Source organism: Pseudophryne corroboree, chromosome 5 (assembly GCF_028390025.1).
Source record: "Pseudophryne corroboree isolate aPseCor3 chromosome 5, aPseCor3.hap2, whole genome shotgun sequence".
Taxonomy (NCBI): domain Eukaryota; kingdom Metazoa; phylum Chordata; class Amphibia; order Anura; family Myobatrachidae; genus Pseudophryne; species Pseudophryne corroboree.
In genome coordinates, this window is record NC_086448.1 from 745,182,043 (window position 1) to 745,202,530 (window position 20,488).

Below are 20,488 nucleotides of genomic sequence, written 5' to 3' on the forward strand. Positions count from 1 at the left end.
ATTCGGCCCTGTAAATTTTCTTCCAGAAAGAATTGGCTTCAGTTCCTGAAGTCCAGAAGTTTGTCAAGGGAGTATTGCATATACAAACCCCTTTTTTTGTGCCTCCAGTGGCACTGTGGGATCTCAACGTAGTTCTGGGATTCCTCAAATCACATTGGTTTAAAACCAGTCAAATATGTGGATTTGAAGCATCTCACATAAAAAGTGACCATGCTCTTGGCCCTGGCCTGGACCAGGCGAGTGTCAAATTGGTGGTTTTTTCTCAAAAAAGCCCATATCTGTTTGTCCATTCGGACAGGGCAGAGCTGCGGACTCGTCCCCAGTTCTCTCCCTAAGGTGGTGTCAGTGTTTCACCTGAACCAGCTTATTGTGGTGCCTTGCACCTACTAGGGACTTGGAGGACTCCAAGTTGCTAGGAGTTGTCAGGGCCCTGAAAATATATGTTCCAGGACAGCTGGAGTCAGAAAATCTGACTCGCTGTTTATACTGTATGCACCCAACAAGTTGGGTGCGCCTGCTTCTAAGCAGGCGATTGCTCGTTGGATTTGTAACACAATTCAACTTGCACATTCTGAGGCAGGCCTGCCACAGTCTAAATCGGTTAAGGCCCATTCCACAAGGAAGGTGGGCTCATCTTGGGCGGCTGCCCGAGAGGTCTCGGCATTACAACTCTGCCGAGCAGCTACGTGGTCAGGGGAGAACACGTTTGTAAAATTCTACAAATTTGATATCCTGGCAAAAGAGGACCTGGAGTTCTCTCATTCGGTGCTGCAGAGTCATCCGCACTCTCCCGCCCGTTTGGGAGCTTTGGTATAATCCCCATGGTCCTTTCAGGAACCCCAGCATCCACTAGGACGATAGAGAAAATAAGAATTTACTTACCGATAATTCTATTTCTCGGAGTCCGTAGTGGATGCTGGGCGCCCATCCCAAGTGCGGATTATCTGCAATACTTGTACATAGTTACAAAAATCGGGTTATTATTGTTGTGAGCCATCTTTTCGGAGGCTCCGCTGTTATCATACTGTTAACTGGGTTTAGATCACAAGTTGTACGGTGTGATTGGTGTGGCTGGTATGAGTCTTACCCGGGATTCAAAATTCCTCCCTTATTGTGTACGCTCGTCCGGGCACAGTACCTAACTGGCTTGGAGGAGGGTCATAGGGGGAGGAGCCAGTGCACACCACCTGATCCTAAAGCTTTACTTTTTGTGCCCTGTCTCCTGCGGAGCCGCTATCCCCATGGTCCTTTCAGGAACCCCAGCATCCACTACGGACTCCGAGAAATAGAATTATCGGTAAGTAAATTCTTATTTTTTTTTAGATAGACCCATAATAAATAGTATGTTTCCCATTTTTCAATAGGTTGTTGCATGACCATTTGTATATACAATTTCAATCTCTTATTCGGTCCTGCCTTCATTACGGTAGGTACCTGTCGAATAAAATCCACTCTTCGTTAACTACACTTATTCCTTTACATAAATATTAAGGAAATTACTTTTCTTTCCCCCTTAAAGAACGACCCCTGATGAAGTGGATTAGACGAAACGCTTAGAGTCTGTCAGCCATGAGTTATCAATCCAGTTTGTGAAGATTCTCCCTTTTGAGCTCACACCTTAAGGTGAGGGAGAAATCTAATCTACCATTATCATATTCTGGACATTTCTCACTGATATACAAATGTTCTCTCTGCACAACTTTTTAATGTGCATATTTAAAACCTGGGTTAATAAACTAAAAACTGGTATTAATTGGCCTTGGGTCTTTTGTTTGGGTGATTCTCTGGTGAGGGGATATCTGTTTTAGGATCCCGGGAAACAGTATTTATAAGAATTCTCTAGTTTGCAGTCACACACCGGAAAGCACAGCAATGGTGTTGCCTGCCCCTTTAGGCCAATGGCGGCCCAGATAATCCTGGACCATTTACACCAACACACTAGTGCACAGCCCACTCCCCTACAGCTCTGCACCAAAACGGTAAAACTAGTGAATGAAAAAAAAAAAATATTGTGGTTGGTGGGCACTGTAAGTAATGTGAGTCACCTAATGCAAGTTTATTTTTCTTTCTTTATAGGTCTGCAAGGACTGTATGTAACCAATATACTGGTTTGCCCACTACCCAATATCTGTTTATGTTGTAACATTGCCTGCTGATGATGTGGTTCATAGCCACATTCTGCACATAGCATGGCCTGTATGACCCTCACTGACTGAGCTTTTCAGGAGCATCGCAGAATTTTCAAAATGGAGGTTGAAGGTAAGCACAAGATAGCAGCAGACATTTTGGGGGAAATGTAGCAAACCTTTGACAGACTTAAAGTGGAACAGTTGCCATAGAAACCAATCGGCTTCTGTCATTTCATAGACTGCGCTAGATAAATGATAGCTAGAAGCTGATTTACTTTATCTCTCTCAAAGGTTTGATGCATCTCCCATTGTATGTGCTAAACTAAAATTTGACAGAAATAAACTTACTGGCTCATGTGGAGACTAATGCATAAGTTGTGTCACTAGTTAACATTAATTTGATAGGCTGGTGTATTATCATCCCCCCCAAAATGGCTGCCTCTGCACTCAAATATTGGATAAGCAATGAAGAGTCTTGTTTTCCTGCATGCTTCGTGTCTCATTGTTTTAGGCTGTAAATGTATTTCTCTAACGTCCTAGTGGATGCTGGGAACTCCGTAAGGACCATGGGGAATAGCGGGCTCCGAAGGAGGCTGGGCACTCTAGAAAGATCTTAGACTACCTGGTGTGCACTGGCTCCTCCCACTATGACCCTCCTCCAAGCCTCTGTTAGATTTCGTGCCCGGCCGAGGTTGGATGCACACTAGGGGCTCTCCTGAGCTCTTAGAAAGTTATAGTCTTAGAATTTGTTATTTTCAGTGAGACCTGCTGGCAACAGGCTCACTGCAGCGAGGGACTAAGGGGAGAAGAAGCGAACTCGCCTGCTTGCAGCCGGATTGGGCTTCTTAGGCTACTGGACACCATTAGCTCCAGAGGGATCGACCGCAGGCCCAGCCTTGATGTTCGGTCCCGGAGCCGCGCCGCCGTCCCCCTTACAGAGCCAGAAGCAAGAAGATGGTCCGGAAAATCGGCGGCATGAAGACTCTGTCTTCACCAAGGTAGCGCACAGCACTGCAGCTGTGCGCCATTGCTCCTCTCACACACTTCACACTCCGGTCACTGAGGGTGCAGGGCGCTGGGGGGGGCGCCCTGAGGCAGCAATAAAAACACCTTGGCTGGCTAAAATACCTCAATATATGGCCCCAGGGGCTATATATGAGGTAAATACCCCTGCCAGAATTCCATAAAAAACGGGAGAATAGGCCGCGAAAAAGGGGCGGAGCCTATCTCCTCAGCACACTGGCGCCATTTTTCCCTCACAGCTCGGCTGGAAGGAAGCTCCCTGGCTCTTCCCTGCAATTCTACAGTACAGTAAGAGGGAAAAGAGAGGGGGGGCATTAAAATTGGCACTGTATACAGTATATTATATAAAAAGCAGCTATTAGGGACATAACTCAGTTAGTCCCTGTATATATATATATAGCGCTCTGGTGTGTGCTGGCATACTCTTACTCTGTCCCCCCAAAGGGCTTTTGTGGGTCCTGTCCTCCGTTTAGAGCATTCCCTGTGTGTCTGCGGTGTGTCGGTACGTCTGTGTCGACATGTTGAATGAGGAGGCTTATATGGTGACAGAACAGAGGCCGATATATGTGATGTCGCCCCCTGTGGGGCCGACACCAGAGTGGATGGATAGGTGAAAGGTATTAACCGACAGTGTCAACTCCTTACATAAAAGGGTGGATGACGTAACAGCTGTGGGACAGCCGGCTTCGCAGCCCGCGCCTGCCCAGGCGTCTCAAAGGCCATCAGGGGCTCAAAAACGCCCGCTCTCTCAGATGGCAGACACAGATGTCGACACGGAGTCTGACTCCAGTGTCGACAAGGTGGAGACATATACACAATCCACTAGGAACATCCGTGACGTGATCCCGGCAATAAAAATGTGTTATACATTTCTGACTTTAAGCCAAGCACCTCTAAAAATGGGTTTTAGGTTTGGGGAGAAAAAACAGGCAGTGTTTTGTTCCCCCATCAGATGAATAAATGAAGTGTGTGAAAGCGTGGGTTCCCCCGTTAAGAAACTGGTAATTTATAAAAAGTTACTGATGGCGTACCCTTTCCCGCCAGGTGGATAAGTTACGCTGGGAGATATCCCCTAGGGTGGATAAGGCGCTCACACGTTTGTCAAAAAAAGGTGGCACTGCCGTCTTAGGATACGGCCACTTTAATAGGTACCTGTTGATAAAAAACAGGAGGCTATCCTGAAGTCTGTATTTACACACTCAGGTACTAGACTGAGACCTGCAGATAGTGCTGCTGCAGCGTGGTCGGTGACCCTGTCAAACAGGGATACTAGTTGGCAAACATAAAAACATATTAAAGACGTCGTCTTATATATGGGGGATGCACAGAGGGATATTTTGCCGGCTGGCATCCAAAATAAATGTAATGTCCATTCTGTCAGGAGGGTATTAGAGACCTGTCACTGGACAGGTGATGCTGACTTAAAAAGCGCATAGAGAGCCTTATAAGGGTGAGGAATTATTTGGGGATGGTCTCTGGGACCTCGTATCCACAGCAACTGCTGGGAAGAAATAATTTTACCTCAGGTTTCCTCACAGACAAAGGTACAGTCCTTTCGGCTTCAGAAAAGCAAGCGGGTCAAATGGCGCTTCCTTTCTGTACAGAGACAAGGGTAGAGGGAAAAAAGCTGCACCAGTCAGCCTGTTCCCAGAATCAAGATTCTTCCCCCGCCTCCTGTGAGGCCACACCATGACGCGGGTGCTCCACAGGTGTAGCCAGGTACGGTGGGGGGCCGTCTCAAAAATTTCAGCAATTAGTGGGCTCGCTCACATGTGGATCCCTGTTTCTTTCAAGTAGTATTTCAGGGGTACAAGCTGGAATTCGAGATGTCTCCCCCCAGCCGTTTCCTAAAATATGCCTTGCTGACAACTCCCTCAGGCAGGGAGGCTTTGCTAGAGGCAATTAATAAGCGGTATTCCCAGCAGGTAATACTCAAGGTGCCCCTACTTCAACAAGGACGGGGTTACTATTCCACACGGGTTGGGGTACCGAAACCGCATGGTTCGGTGTGACCCATTTTATATTTAAAATCCTTGAACACAAAAATTCAAGTTCAAGATGGAATCGCTCAGGGCGGTTATTCCAAGCCTGGACGAGGGGGATTACATGGTATCCTGGGACATCAAGGATGCTTACCTGCATGTCCCCATTTACCATCCTCGCCAGGAGTACCTCAGATTTGTGGTACAGGATTACCATTACCAAGTCCAGACACTGCCGTTTGGACTGTACATGGCACCGAGGGTGTTTTATCAAGGTAATGGCCGAAATGTTGATACTCCTTCAAAAAAAAGGGAGTTGTAATTATCCCGTACTTGGACAATCTCGTTATAAGGGCGAGGTCCAAGGAGCAGTTGGTAGTCGGGGTAGCACTATTTTGGAAAGTGCTACAACAGCATGGTTGGATTCTAAACAGTCCAAAGTCACAGCTGGTTCCTATGACACGTCTACTGTTCCTGGGGATGGTTCTGGACATAAACCAGAAATAGTGTTTCTCCCGGAGGAGAAAGCCAAGGAGTTGTCATCTCTAGTCAGAGACCTCCTGAAGCCAAAATAGGTAGCGGTGCATCATTGCACGCGAGTCCTGGGAAAAATGGTAGCTTCCTACGAAGCAATCCCATTAGGCAGGTTCCATACAAGAACTTTTCAGAGGGACCTGTTGGACAAGTGGTCCGGATCGCATCTTCCGATGCATAGGCTGATAACCCTGTCTCCAAGGTCCAGGGTATCTCTACTGTGGTGGCTGCAGAGTGCCCATCTTCAAGAGGGCCGCAGGTTCGGCATACAGGACTAGGTCCTAGTGACCATGGATTCCAGCCTTTGAGGCTGGGAGGCAGTCACACAGGGAAGAAATTTCCAGGGACTTTGGTCAAGTCAGGTTATTTCCCTACACATAAATATTCTGGACCTGAGGGCCATTTACAATGCCCTGAGGCCGGCAAGGCCTCTGCTTCAAAACCAGCCGGTACTGATCCAATCAGACAACATCACGGCAGTCGCCCATGTAAACCAACAGGGCGGCACAAGAAGCAGGATGGCGATGGCAGAAGCCACAAGGATTCTCCGATAGGCGGAAAATCTTGTGTTAGCACTGTCAGCAGTGTTCATTCCCGGAGTGGACAACTGGGAAGCAGATCTTCTCAACAGACACGACCTCCACCCGGGAGAATGGGGACTTCCTCCAGAAGTCTTCCAATAGGATTGTACACCATTGGGAAAGGCCACAGGTGGACATGATGGCGTCCCGCCTCAACAAAAAGCTATAAAATATATTGCACCGGGTCAAGGGACCCTCAGGCGATAGCTATGGACGCTCTGGTAACACCGTGGGTGTACCAGTCGGTTTATGTGTTCTCCCCTCTGCCTCTCATACCAAAGGTACTGAGAATAATAAGAAGGCGAGGAGTAAGAACGATACTCGTGGATGGCCAAGAAGAGCTTGGTACCCAGAACTTAAAGAATTTATATCAGAGGACCCATGGCCTCTGCCACTCAGACAGGACCTGCGGCAGCAGGGGCCCTGTCTGTTCCAAGACTTACCGCGGCTGCGTTTGTCGGCATGGCGGTTGAACGCCGGATCCTGAAGGAAAAGGGCATTCCGGAGGAAGTCATTCCTACGCTTACTAAAGCCAGGAAAGAGGTTACAGCAACTCATTATCACCGCATATGGCGAAAATATGTTGCATGGTGTGAGGCCGAAAGGGCCCCAACAGAGGAATTTCAACTAGGTCAATTTCTGCATTTCCTGCAAGCAGGAGTGACTATGGGCCTTAAATTGGGTTCCATTAAGGTACAGATCTCGGCTCTGTCGATTTTTCTTTCAAAAAGAACTAGCTTCAGTACCTGAAGTTCAGACATTTATAAAAGGAGTGCTGCAGAGTCAGCCCCCGTTTGTGCCTCCTGTGGCACCTTGGGATCTCAACGTGGTGTTGAGTTTCTTAAAATCACATTGGTTTGAACCACTAAAAACCCTGGATCTGAAATATCTCACGTGGAAGGTGGTTATGTTATTGGCCTTGGCTTCTGCCAGGCGAGTATCAAAGTTGGCGGCTTTGTCTTGTAAAAGCCCTTATTTGATTTTCCATATGGATAGGGCAGAATTGAGGACTCGTCCCCAGTTTCTCCCAAAGGTGGTGTCAGCGTTTCACCTGAACCAGCCTATTGTGGTGCCTAGGCTACTAGGGACTTGGAGGACTCCAAGTTGCTAGACGTTGTCAGGGCACTGAAAATATATGTTTCCAGAACGGCTAGAGTCAGAAAATCTGACTCGCTGTTTATCCTATATGCACCTAACAAGCTGGGTGCTCCTGCTTCTAAGCAGACTATTGCTCGTTGGATTTGTAGTACAATTCAGCTTGCACATACTGTGGCAGGCCTGCCACAGCCAAAATCTGTCAATGCCCATTCCACAAGGAAGGTGGGCTCATCTTGGGCGGCTGCCCGAGGGGTCTCGGCTTTACAACTTTGCCGAGCAGCTACTTGGTCAGGGGCAAACACGTTTGCAAAATTCTACAAATTTGATACCCTGGCTGAGGAGGACCTGGAGTTCTCTCATTCAGTGCTGCAGAGTCATCCGCACTCTCCCGCCCGTTTGGGAGCTTTGGTATAATCCCCATGGTCCTTACGGAGTTCCCAGCATCCACTAGGACGTTAGAGAAAATAAGAATTTACTCACCGGTAATTCTATTTCTCGTAGTCCGTAGTGGATGCTGGGCGCCCATCCCAAGTGCGGTTTATCTGCAATACTTGTACATAGTTATTGTTAACTAAATCGGGTTATTGTTGAGCCATCTGTTGAGAGGCTCTATTGTTTCATACTGTTAACTGTGTTTCATATCACGAGTTGTACGGTGTGATTGGTGTGGCTGGTATGAGTCTTACCCGGGATTCAAAATCCTTCCTTATTGTGTACGCTCGTCCGGGCACAGTACCTAACTGAGGCTTGGAGGAGGGTCATAGTGGGAGGAGCCAGTGCACACCAGGTAGTCTAAGATCTTTCTAGAGTGCCCAGCCTCCTTCGGAGCCCGCTATTCCCCATGGTCCTTACGGAGTTCCCAGCATCCACTACGGACTACGAGAAATAGAATTACCGGTGAGTAAATTCTTATTTTATTCCCTGTTGTTTTAGGTTCACCAGCAGTAGAAATAAGGCTCAGAAACAAGGCTTCTTCCTCAGAAACAAGGGACACTGAACAAATAGAAAAACCCAAAGACAATCGAAAAGTGGGGCTATCTGCACGATGTAAGTTGGCGTGCACTTCTGTTGTCAAAACAGTGTTTCTCTTAATTGGTTCTCATACAGAAGATAAACATTAAAAAGATAGTCATTAGGTCGACTGGGTCGAAAGGTCGACACAAAAAACCCCGGGTGTCCCTTCGCTCACCACAGGGTTACTAATGGTGATAGTTTATAACATGGATACTCAGTTTTATGAAATGCGTCCGTTCGCCACGCTCCGCTCGCCACATGGTTACTAAAGGTAATAGTTTGTGACATGGATAGTAAATGCAGCACTAGTTGTAAAAATGTAAAAAAGCCATAAAAAAAAAAAGTGTTGACCTTTTGACCCTGTCGACCATTAGTTGTCTACCTATTGACTGTAGACCTTTTTATTGTAGATCTATACACCTGATACCCTCTTAATTATGGAGCTGAAGGACTTCTGTCTAATGAAACTTGGAAGTAATCTCATGCATAACGTTATATTGTAGAGCAGGGCCATTAACTGTTGTGGAAGTTAAAGGAGTTTTAATTCAATGTTTTGCTAATCATTTTTAGTTTTAATACACAAAATGGAGAGTTGTATCTCAATGTATTAGAGGGATTTCCTACGATTTATAGAAGACAAAGGCTCAGATTTAAGAAGCCTTGGAGAGTGATTAATTGCACGGTGATAAAGTACCAACCAATCAGCACCTAACTGTCATTTTTTAAACACAGCCTGTAACATGGCAGCTCAGAGCTGATTGGTTGGTACTTTACCACCGTGCAATTTATCACTCTCCAAGGCCTAATATTGAGTGCATATGTTGAAGGCAAAATAGTAAAACATGGGTGCAACTGAATGTGTCCCATGTCTAAAGTAACCCGGGCACACATGCTACTGGTCACACTCCGTTTGCTATAGCTGCAATTTTACATATTCTCGCAATTGTTTGTTTTTTGTTTTTTTCAAGCGTTTTAAGGGGGGGGGAGGGGGGTATACTATTACTGGTGGTAGTTTGCCACACGGCAAAAACAGGATAATATTGTGATTTTAGGTGGTCATTCCGAGTTGATCGCAGCCAGCAACTTTTTGCTGCTGCTGCGATCAACTAGTCCACGCCTATGGGGGAGTGTATTTTAGCTTAGCCGGGCTGCGATCGCTTGTGCAGTCCTGCTAAGCTAAAAAAATTCTTGCAGAACAAGACTGGCCTTGGACATACTTACCCTGTGCGACGATCTCAGCGATGCTGGGGCCGGCTTTGACGTCAGACATCCGCCCTCCGTTCTCCTGGACACGCCTGCGTTTTCTTCACCACTCCCTGAAAACGGCAGGCAACGGTCTGCTGACGCCCAGGAACGCCTTCTTTTTGTCATTCTTCTTGCGTTCACCTCTGCGACCGCTTTCTTCGTTGTCTGCGACGTAACCCGGCAACGACGCGCGTGCGCAGTGCTGCTGCCGCGCATGCGCATTCCAGACCCGTTTGCACCGCAGCGACAAACCGCTGCGTGCGAACGGGTCGGAATGACACCCTTAGTCCATTTGTGCTGTGCGGTAAACTACCCGCTATCTCCGGAATAAGTTCCAGGACCCATGTGATATCGCCACAATTTTATTTATTTATTTATTAGCAGTTTCTTATATAGCACAGCATATTCCGTTGCGCTTTACAATTAGAACAACAGTTATAGACCAAAATGGGTAATAACAGACAGACATAGAGGTAGGAAGGCCCTGCTCGCAAGCTTACACTCTATAGGGAAATAGGCATAGATACACAAGGATAGATGCTACCTATTGTATAATGGTCCACCAGATTGCTAGGTTCTTAATGGGTTGTATGATATGATCACCCAGCAATGTTGGAAGACAAAATATGTGAGGTTATTTGGACTGTACAGAGAGGATGTAATATGTGTGAATGAGAGGCTCAGATCTTGTGCAGAGCGGAGAGGTCAGGTAGGGAGATATTTTGAGATGAGTGAGGAGATGTATGATGGTGCAGTTTGGTTAATAGCCTTGTATGCAAGTAAAAGTATTTTATATTTGACACGGTAGAAAACCGGTAACCAATGGAGGGACCGACAGAGCGGATCAGCAGACGAAGAACGTCTATCGAGGAAGATTGGCCTCGCAGCTGCATTTAAAAGGGATTGTAGTGGTGAGAGCCTATGTTTGGGTAGACCAGTAAGGAGACTATTACAATAATCAATGCGGGAGATAATGGCCCTCGTTCCGAGTTGATCGCTCGCTATTTTTTGCAGCCGTGCAAACGCATATTCGCCGCCCACAGGGGAGTGTATTTTCGCTTTGCAAGTGTGCAAACACCTTTGCAGCCGAGCTCGGCAAAAACATTTTGTGCAGTTTCTGAGTAGCTCTGGACTTACTCAGCCGCTGCGATCACTTCAGTCTTTTTGGTGCCGGAATTGACGTCAGACACCCGCCCTACAAACGCTTGGACACGCCTGCGTTTTCCCAAACACTCCCAGAAAACAGTCAGTTGACACCCCAAACGCTTTCTTCCTGTCAATCTCCTTGCGATCGGTTGTGCGAACGGATTCTTCGTTAAATCCATCGCCCGGCAACGATCCGCTTTGTACCCGTACGATCCGCATGCGCATTGCGGTGCATACGCATGCGCAGTAGTGACCTGATTGCTGCGCTGCGAAAAACGGCAGTGAGCGATCAACTCGGAATGAGAGCATGGATTAGAGTTTTTGCAGTGTCTTGTGTAAGATAAGGACGTATTTTGGATATTATTTTTAGGTGCATGTAACATGATTTAGAGACAGATTGAATGTTTGGAACAAAGGACAGATCAGAGTCAAGGATGACACCTAGGCAGCGAGCTTGTGGGGTGGGGTGGAAAGTCGCATTGTCAACAGTTATGGCGATATCAGGTTGGTAACTACTCCTGGCTGGTGGGAAAATAATTTATTCTGTTTTGGAAATGTCAGTTTGAGGTGGCGAGATGACAAAAACAGGTCTCCTGGGGCTGCATATCGTGATTATATCTGAGGCACACGAAGCAAAATCACCAATAAGTGGTATCATCGGGGGATCAGTACGTCGCATTGGGGCTAATAGGGTATCCTTCGGCGAATCTATTAGCAGCAGTAATTTACCGCTGTAATAGGATATCCCCCTAAGCCTCTTGGGCCTGTTTCACAGTGGGCAGTCCCTTTCACCGTCATAGGGAATTCAGTTCAGCGCAATATGCCGCGACAGTCATTGCAGAATCACATGTTAGCCAAACATTGCTAAGTTTCCTGCATACCTCCTATGGGGTGTGAGGGAAAAATAACGATGTTACTGATGTCCTGAATCTGAAAAAGAAAAACAAAACAGGAGGTAAAATATATGTACATAAGAGGTAAATGATCTTTTATGTTATGTCCTCTCATGTAACAGGTAGAGCTGGTAAGAGTGCTTAATAACCTGTTACACTTTTCATGTACAGGCCACCCAGATGAGTTAACCTGGAGAAGGCATAAGGAAGTGATAAACCAGTGATATGTGCAAGGTGATAAATGCACCAGCCAATCGGCTCCAATATGTAAATTAACAGTTAGGAACTGATTGGCTGGTGCGTTTATCACCTTGCACTTATCACTGGTTTATCACTTCCTTATGTCTTCTCCAGGTTATTACATCTGCCCCAATAATTGTATGGCGTGCTCAGGTGTATGAGTGCCCAGGACAGGCTTAGCAGCACTTATCCAGTCTGATCAGATTCAGCAACTTCTGGGAGGGAATGTTCAAATAATGCTACATTATGCCATGTAGGGACAATTTAAAGGGTCTAATATTTTGGTTTGGTTTAAGCAACCGTAGTTTCACGTCATTGCGTGCTGTTTAAAGCAGTGTCTCATTTCAGCGAATTGATGGACCAACCACATACAGAGGGTAATAAGCAGACTTCTTGTCACTTGCTAATTACTGCTGTGTTTTATTCTAATGAGCGATTATGCTGTTTAAAGACATTCCTCATTGTCAACTTCTGGGCAGTGTGATCCCTGGCTTTTGTTTGTTTTGTGCAGAAAGTGGGTATGTATGCAGGTATTACCAGCTTCTGCAGAGTTTCAGGTAAATACAAAGATTACAGACAAGGCAGACGGTGTAATGGTTAGCATTACTGCCTCAGCGCTTCCATGGCCCTGTCTGAAAAAATGGGGTGACCTTCCTAGACCCCAAAAAAGTGGCCAGTTTGTTTGCAGAATCCTATAGAAGGCTGTTAGTGGTCATAAGGAAAGTTCTGGAGGTTTTTGAACGGTGCTAAATGGCTGATTTGTGGGGGGGTTTATTTTTTGATAAATTCTAAAAAGCAAACTTTTACTTTCATGCAAAAAAGAAATTAGAAAGAAAAGATGACTTTGGGGTACTTTGAGGTGACTTAAAATAATTATAAAAAGCAATTATTAAATAAGAAAATACTTTCATTAAATTAGGGGTGCATAAATCAACAACAACAAAAAGTTGATTTTGGTGTCATTTGAAGCCATTTGTTTTTAAACCCCAAAAAGTGTAAGTGTGTGCATGTGGTAGAGAATATGGTGCTCATTCGGATCTGATTGTATATGTGCTAAATTTAGCACATCTACAATCATTTACTCTGACATGTGGGGGGACGCCCAGCACAGAGCTATTCCGCCACGCATGTCAGGCCCTGCCCCCCCTGCACAGGTACAAAAATATTGCACGGCGGCGATGGTTTTGTACCTGGCGAGTAGCTCCCTGCCAGCGCAACTCCTGCGCGCTGGCAGGCCGCAACCCGCCGCATCTTGGGTCGTATGACGTCGCACAGCTGCCGGGGCCTGCCCCACCACCGGTCCGGACGCATGCACACTCCACTAAAGAATTCAGACTGTGATCGCTGCCGCTGCAGCGATCCAGTCTGAATTAGACCCATAGATTGTAAGCTCCACTGGGGCATATGTGTGTGCTATATAAATAACTGATAATAAAATAAAATGCGAGTTTACTCGGCCTGGTTCAGTTAGAGTTTCCAATTGGATTGCAATATAAATTTGCAGAGAAAACGGCACCTTGAATTCTGCAACTGGCACAATGACAAAGATTGGTAAAGCTATTGCAGAATTCCATCCATTCTCTCCCGCACTTTGGGCCTAATTCAGACCTGATTGCTAGCAAGCGATTTTTGCACTGCTGTGATCAGATAGTCGCCGCCTACAGGGGGGTATTTTAGCTGTGTAAGTGTGTAAACGCATGTGTAGCAGAGCGGTACAAACAGATCTTGGGCAGTCTCTGAGTAGCTCAGGGCTTACTCAGCCGCTGCGAACACTTCAGCCTGTCCGGGACCGAAATTGACGTCAGAAACCCTCTCTGCAAACGCTTGAACACGCCTGCGTTTTTCCAAACACTCCCAGAAAATGGTCAGTTGCCACCCACAAACGCCTTCTTCCTGTCAGTCTCCTTGCGAACGTTCATGCGAATGGATCCTTTGCAGAAACCCATCGCTAAGCGACGATCCGCTTTGTACCCGTGCGACGCGCCTGCACACTGCGGTGCATACGCATACACAGTTTAGACCTGATCGCCCGCTGTATGAAAACGCAGCCTAGCGTTCGGGTCTGAATTAGCCCCTTAGAAAAACTACGGCTGTGATAAAGGTACGGCTGTGATAAAGGTACGGCTGTGTGATGACTATGTAGCAGTGAAACATTCCAGTGGTATTCAGTCAGGCACCAACTCCCCACTGCTCTGCAGTCCATCAGGCGCCCAGCAAGAGACTTTCTGGAGCATGCACTGTAGCCCCAGCTGATTATGGAGATTTCTCTGACGTCCTAGTGGATGCTGGGAACTCCGTAAGGACCATGGGGAATAGCGGCTCCGCAGGAGACTGGGCACAACTAAGAAAGATTTAGGACTACCTGGTGTGCACTGGCTCCTCCCTCTATGCCCCTCCTCCAGACCTCAGTTAGAATTTTGTGCCCGGCCGAGCTGGTTGCACACTAGGGGCTCTCCTGAGCTCTTAGAAAAGAAAGTATATTTTAGTTTTTTTATTTTCAGTGAGATCTGCTGGCAACAGACTCACTGCTACGAGGGACTGAGGGGAGAAGAAGCGAACCTACCTGCTTGCAGCTAGCTTGGGCTTCTTAGGCTACTGGACACCATTAGCTCCAGAGGGATCGAACACAAGCCCAGCCTCGGTCGTCCGGTCCCGGAGCCGCGCCGCCGTCCCCCTTTCAGAGCCAGAAGCAAGAAGAACATCCAGGAAATCGGCGGCTGAAGACTCCGGTCTTCATTAAGGTAGCGCACAGCACTGCAGCTGTGCGCCATTGCTCCCCATGCACACCACACACTCCGGTCACTGATGGGTGCAGGGCGCTGGGGGGGGGCGCCCTGGCCTGCAATATGAGTACCTTAACTTGGCAAAAGAACACATAATATAGTCAGTAAGACTATATATGTGTAAAATCCCCTGCCAAAAATATCCTGAAAAAAGCGTGAGAAGTCCGCCGTGAAGGGGGCGGGGCTATCTCCCTCAGCACACTGGCGCCATTTCCTCTCACAGCTCCGCTGGAAGGACGCTCCCAAGGCTCTCCCCTGCAGTTTCCAGGCTCAATAGGGTAAAAAAGAGAGGGGGGGCACTAAATTTAGGCGCAAACTGTGTATTATAGCAGCTATAGGGGAAATATCACTGTGTGTAGTGTGTATCCCTGCATTATATAGCGCTCTGGTGTGTGCTGGCATACTCTCTCTCTGTCTCCCCAAAGGACTTTGTGGGGTCCTGTCCTCAGTCAGAGCATTCCCTGTGTGTGTGCGGTGTGTCGGTACGGCTGTGTCGACATGTTTGATGAGGAGGCTTATGTGGAGGCGGAGCAGGTGCCGATAAATGTGATGTCACCCCCTGCGGGGTCGACACCTGAATGGATGGACATGTGGAAGGAATTACGCGACAGTGTCAACTCCTTACATAAAAGGTTTGACGACATAGCAGATGTGGGACAGCCGGTTTCTCAACCCGTGCCTGCCCAGGCGTCTCAAAAGCCATCAGGGGCTCTAAAACGCCCACTACCTCAGATGGCAGACACAGATGTCGACACGGATACTGACTCCAGTGTCGACGACGATGAGACTAGTGTACATTCCAATAGAGCCACTCGTTATATGATTACGGCAATGAAAAATGTGTTGCACATCTCTGATATTACCCCAGGTACCACAAAAAAGGGTATTATGTTTGGGGAGAAAAAGCTACCAGTGGTTTTTCCCCCCATCTGATGAATTAAATGAAGTGTGTGAAGAAGCGTGGGCTTTCCCCGATAAGAAACTGGTAATTTCTAAAAAGTTACTAATGGCGTACCCTTTCCCGCCAGAGGACAGGTCACGTTGGGAGACATCCCCTAGGGTGGATAAAGCGCTCACACGTCTGTCAAAAAAGGTGGCACTACAGTCTCCGGACACGGCCGCCCTAAAGGAGCCTGCGGATAGAAAGCAGGAGGCTATCCTGAAGTCTGTATATACACACAGGAATTATACTGAGACCGGCTATTGCTTCAGCATGGATGTGCAGTGCTGCAGCTGCGTGGTCAGATTCCCTGTCGGAAAACATTGATACCCTAGACAGGGACACTATATTGCTAACCGTAGAGCATATTAAAGACGCTGTCTTATACATGAGAGATGCACAGAGGGATATTTGCCGGCTGGCATCTAAAATAAACGCAATGTCCATTTCTGCCAGGAGAGGATTGTGGAATCGGCAGTGGACAGGAGATGCAGATTCTAAAAGGCACATGGAAGTTTTGCCTTACAAGGGTGAGGAGTTGTTTGGGGATGGTCTCTCGGACCTCGTTTCCACAGCGACAGCTGGGAAGTCAGCATTTTTACCCCATGTTCCCTCACAGCCAAAGAAAGCACCATATTATCAGGTACAGTCCTTTCGGCCCCAGAAAGGCAAGCGGGTTAGAGGCGCGTCCTTTCTGCCAAGAGGCAGAGGTAGAGGGAAAAAGCTGCAACATACAGCCAGTTCCCAGGAACAAAAGTCCTCCCCCGCTTCCTCTAAGTCCACCGCATGACGTTGGGGCTCCACAGGCAGAGCCAGGTACGGTGGGGGCCCGTCTCAAGAACTTCAGCGACCAGTGGGCTCGCTCACGGGTGGATCCCTGGATTCTACAAGTAGTATCTCAGGGGTACAAGCTGGAATTCGAGACGTCTCCCCCTCACCGTTTCCTCAAATCTGCCTTGCCGACAGCTCCCCCGGACAGGGAGGCAGTGCTGGAGGTGATTCACAAGCTGTATTCTCAGCAGGTGATAATCAAGGTACCCCTCCTTCAACAAGGACGGGGTTACTATTCCACAATGTTTGTGGTACCGAAACCGGACGGTTCGGTGAGACCCATTTTAAGTTTAAAATCCTTGAACACTTATATAAGAAGGTTCAAGTTCAAGATGGAATCGCTCAGGGCGGTGATTGCAAGCCTGGACGAGGGGGATTACATGGTATCACTGGACATCAAGGATGCTTACCTGCATGTCCCCATTTACCCTCCTCACCAGGAGTACCTCAGATTTGTGGTACAGGACTGTCATTACCAATTCCAGACGTTGCCGTTTGGTCTGTCCACGGCACCGAGGGTATTTACCAAGGTAATGGCCGAAATGATGATACTCCTTCGGAAAAAGGGAGTTTTAATTATCCCGTACTTGGACGATCTCCTTATAAAGGCGAGGTCCAGGGAACAGTTGTTGATCGGAGTAGCACTAGCTCGGGAAGTGCTACAACAACACGGCTGGATCCTGAATATTCCAAAGTCGCAGCTGGTTCCTACAACGCGTCTACTGTTCCTGGGGATGGTTCTGGACACAGAACAGAAAAAAGTGTTTCTCCCGGAGGAGAAGGCCAAGGAGTTGTCATCTCTAGTCAGAGACCTCCTAAAACCAAAACAGGTGTCGGTGCACCACTGCACGCGAGTCCTGGGAAAGATGGTGGCTTCTTACGAAGCAATTCCATTCGGAAGGTTCCATGCAAGGATCTTTCAGTGGGATCTGTTGGACAAGTGGTCCGGATCGCATCTTCAGATGCATCGGCTGATAACCCTGTCTCCAAGGACCAGGGTGTCGCTGTTGTGGTGGCTGCAGGGTGCTCATCTTCTAGAGGGCCGCAGATTCGGCATACAGGACTGGGTCCTGGTGACCACGGATGCCAGCCTTCGAGGTTGGGGGGCAGTCACACAGGGAAGAAACTTCCAAGGACTATGGACGAGTCAGGAGACTTCCCTACACATAAATATTCTGGAACTAAGGGCCATTTACAATGCCCTAAGTCAGGCAAGACCCCTGCTTCAACACCAGCCGGTGCTGATCCAGTCAGACAACATCACGGTGGTCGCCCATGTAAACCGTCAGGGCGGCACAAGAAGCAGGATGGCGATGGCAGAAGCCACAAGGATTCTCCGATGGGCGGAAAATCATGTGTTAGCACTGTCAGCAGTGTTCATTCCCGGAGTGGACAACTGGGAAGCAGATCTTCTCAGCAGACACAAAAAGCTATAAAAGATATTGCGCCAGGTCAAGGGACCTTCAGGCGATAGCTGTGGACGCTCTGGTAACACCGTGGGTGTACCAGTCGGTTTATGTGTTCCCCCCTCTGCCTCTCATACCAAAGGTACTGAGAATAATAAGAAGGCGAGGAGTAAGAACGATACTCGTGGTTCCGGATTGGCCAAGAAGAGCCTGGTACCCAGAACTTCAAGAAATTATATCAGAGGACCCATGGCCTCTGCCGCTCAGACAGGACCTGCTGCAGCAGGGGCCCTGTCTGTTCCAAGACTTACCGCGGCTACGTTTTGATGGCATGGCGGTTGAACGCCGGATCCTAAAGGAAAAGGGCATTCCGGAGGAAGTCATTCCTACGCTGATTCAAGCTAGGAAAGATGTAACTGCAAAACATTATCACCGCATATGGCGGAAATATGTTGCTTGGTGTGAGGCCACAAAAGGCCCCAACAGAGGAATTTCAACTAGGTCGATTTCTGCATTTCCTACAAGCAGGAGTGTCTATGGGCCTAAAATTAGGCTCCATTAAGATACAGATCTCGGCTTTGTCGATTTTCTTCCAGAAAGAATTAGCTTCAGTACCTGAAGTTCAGACATTGTGAAAGGAGTGCTGCATATTCAGCCCCCGGTTGTGCCTCCAGTGGCACCTTGGGATCTCAACGTGGTGTTGAGTTTCTTAAAATCACATTGGTTTGAACCACTAAAAACCGTGGATCTAAAATATCTCACGCGGAAAGTGGTCATGTTATTGGCCTTGGCTTCGGCCAGGCGTGTGTCAGAATGGGCGGCTTTGTCATATAAAAGTCCTTATCTGATTTTCCATATGGATAGGGCAGAATTGAGGACTCGTCCCCAGTTTCTCCCTAAGGTGGTATCAGTTTTTCACTTGAACCAACCTATTGTGGTGCCTGCGGCTACTAGGGACTTGGAGGATTCCAAGTTACTGGACGTAGTCAGGGCCTTGAAAAAATTATGTTTCCAGGACGGCTAGAGTCAAGAAAATTGACTCGCTATTTATCCTGTATGCACCCAACAGGCTGGGTGCTCCTGCTTCTAAGCAGACTATCGCTCGCTGGATCTGTGACACGATTCAGCAGGCGCATTCTGCGGCTGGACTGCCGCATCTTAAATCAGTGAAAGCCCATTCCACAGGGAAGGTGGGCTCATCTTGGGCGGCTGCCCGAGGGGTCTCGGCTTTACAACTTTGCCGAGCTGTTTCTTGGTCAGGGGCAAACACGTTTGCAAAATTCTACAAATTTGATACCCTGGCTGAGGAGGACCTTGAGTTCTCTCATTCGGTGCTGCAGAGTCATCCGCACTCTCCCGCCCGTTTGGGAGCTTTGGTATAATCCCCATGGTCCTTTCGGAGTTCCCAGCATCCACTAGGACGTCAGAGAAAATAAGATTTTACTCACCGGTAAATCTATTTCTCGTAGTCCGTAGTGGATGCTGGGCGCCCATCCCAAGTGCGGATTGTCTGCAATACTTGTAAATAGTTATTGCTAACTAAAGGGTTATTGTTGAGCCATCTGTTGAGAGGCTCAGTTGTTTTCATACTGTCAAACTGGATATAGTATCACGAGTTGTACGGTGTGATTGGTGTGGCTGGTATGAGTCTTACCCGGGATTCAAAATCCTTCCTTATTATGTCTGCTCGTCCGGGCACGGTGTCCTAACTGAGGCTTGGAGGAGGGTCATAGTGGGAGGAGCCAGTGCACACCAGGTAGTCATAAATCTTTCTAGAGTGCCCAGCCTCCTTCGGAGCCCGCTATTCCCCATGGTCCTTTCGGAGTTCCCAGCATCCACTACGGACTACGAGAAATAGATTTACCGGTGAGTAAAATCTTATTTTCTCGTAGTCCGTAGTGGATGCTGGGCGCCCATCCCAAGTGCGGATTGTCTGCAATACTTGTATATAGTTATTGCCTAACTAAAGGGTTATTGTTTGGAGCCATCTGTTGAGAGGCTCAGTTGTTATTCATACTGTTCACTGGGTATAGTATCACAAGTTGTACGGTGTGGCTGGTATGAGTCTTACCCGGGATTCCAAATCCTTTCCTTATTGTGTCAGCTCTTCCGGGCACAGTTTCCTAACTGAGGTCTGGAGGAGGGGCATAGAGGGAGGAGCCAGTGCACACCAGGTAGTCCTAAATCTTTCTTAGTTGTGCCCAGTCTCCTGCGGAGCCGCTATTCCCCATGGTCCTTACGGAGTTCCCAGCATCCACTACGGACTACGAGAAATAGAATTACCGGTGAGTAAATTCTTATTTTCTGTATGCTGCAGTGTCCACTGTGTTGTCATTCGCTGTGACCTGTGGTCACTTAGTGTAAATTCATATTCACACCATCACGCCACATGTACCCACATGCCGGTTAGCAAACAGGCTGATTTGGTGAGCTCTACACAGCACTGACTGTCATCTATTAGTTGAGAAAGACAGACCGATCCTATTGGCTGCAGCACATCCTGCAGGACCCAGACTCCCTGCGTGGCAGTGCCATGCACCCAGGGAAGTGCACGGAGCAAATTGGCACTAGCAAAATAGGCAGGGTGCATCTCAACATATACAAAATGGGCATGGCGCGGTGCCCTACCAATAATGTCTAGCG

General features: G+C 47.8%; 1 protein-coding gene across 4 annotated transcripts in view; it reads left to right on the forward strand.

The window, feature by feature from the left end:
* DPY19L4 (dpy-19 like 4) overlaps positions 1 to 20,488 on the forward strand; it is a 132,741-nt gene that overhangs the window by 24,328 nt on the left and 87,925 nt on the right. For 3 of the 4 annotated variants that reach the window (XM_063924126.1, XM_063924125.1, XM_063924127.1), the window contains 2 exons: positions 2,077 to 2,259; positions 8,281 to 8,394. In XM_063924126.1, coding sequence (XP_063780196.1) covers positions 2,247 to 2,259; positions 8,281 to 8,394 — 127 coding nt within the window. In that variant the 5' untranslated portion in view covers positions 2,077 to 2,246. Of the gene's footprint in view, positions 1 to 1,519; positions 1,624 to 2,076; positions 2,260 to 8,280; positions 8,395 to 20,488 lie in introns of all 4 variants that reach the window. The other variant, XM_063924128.1, reaches the window with a different exon arrangement.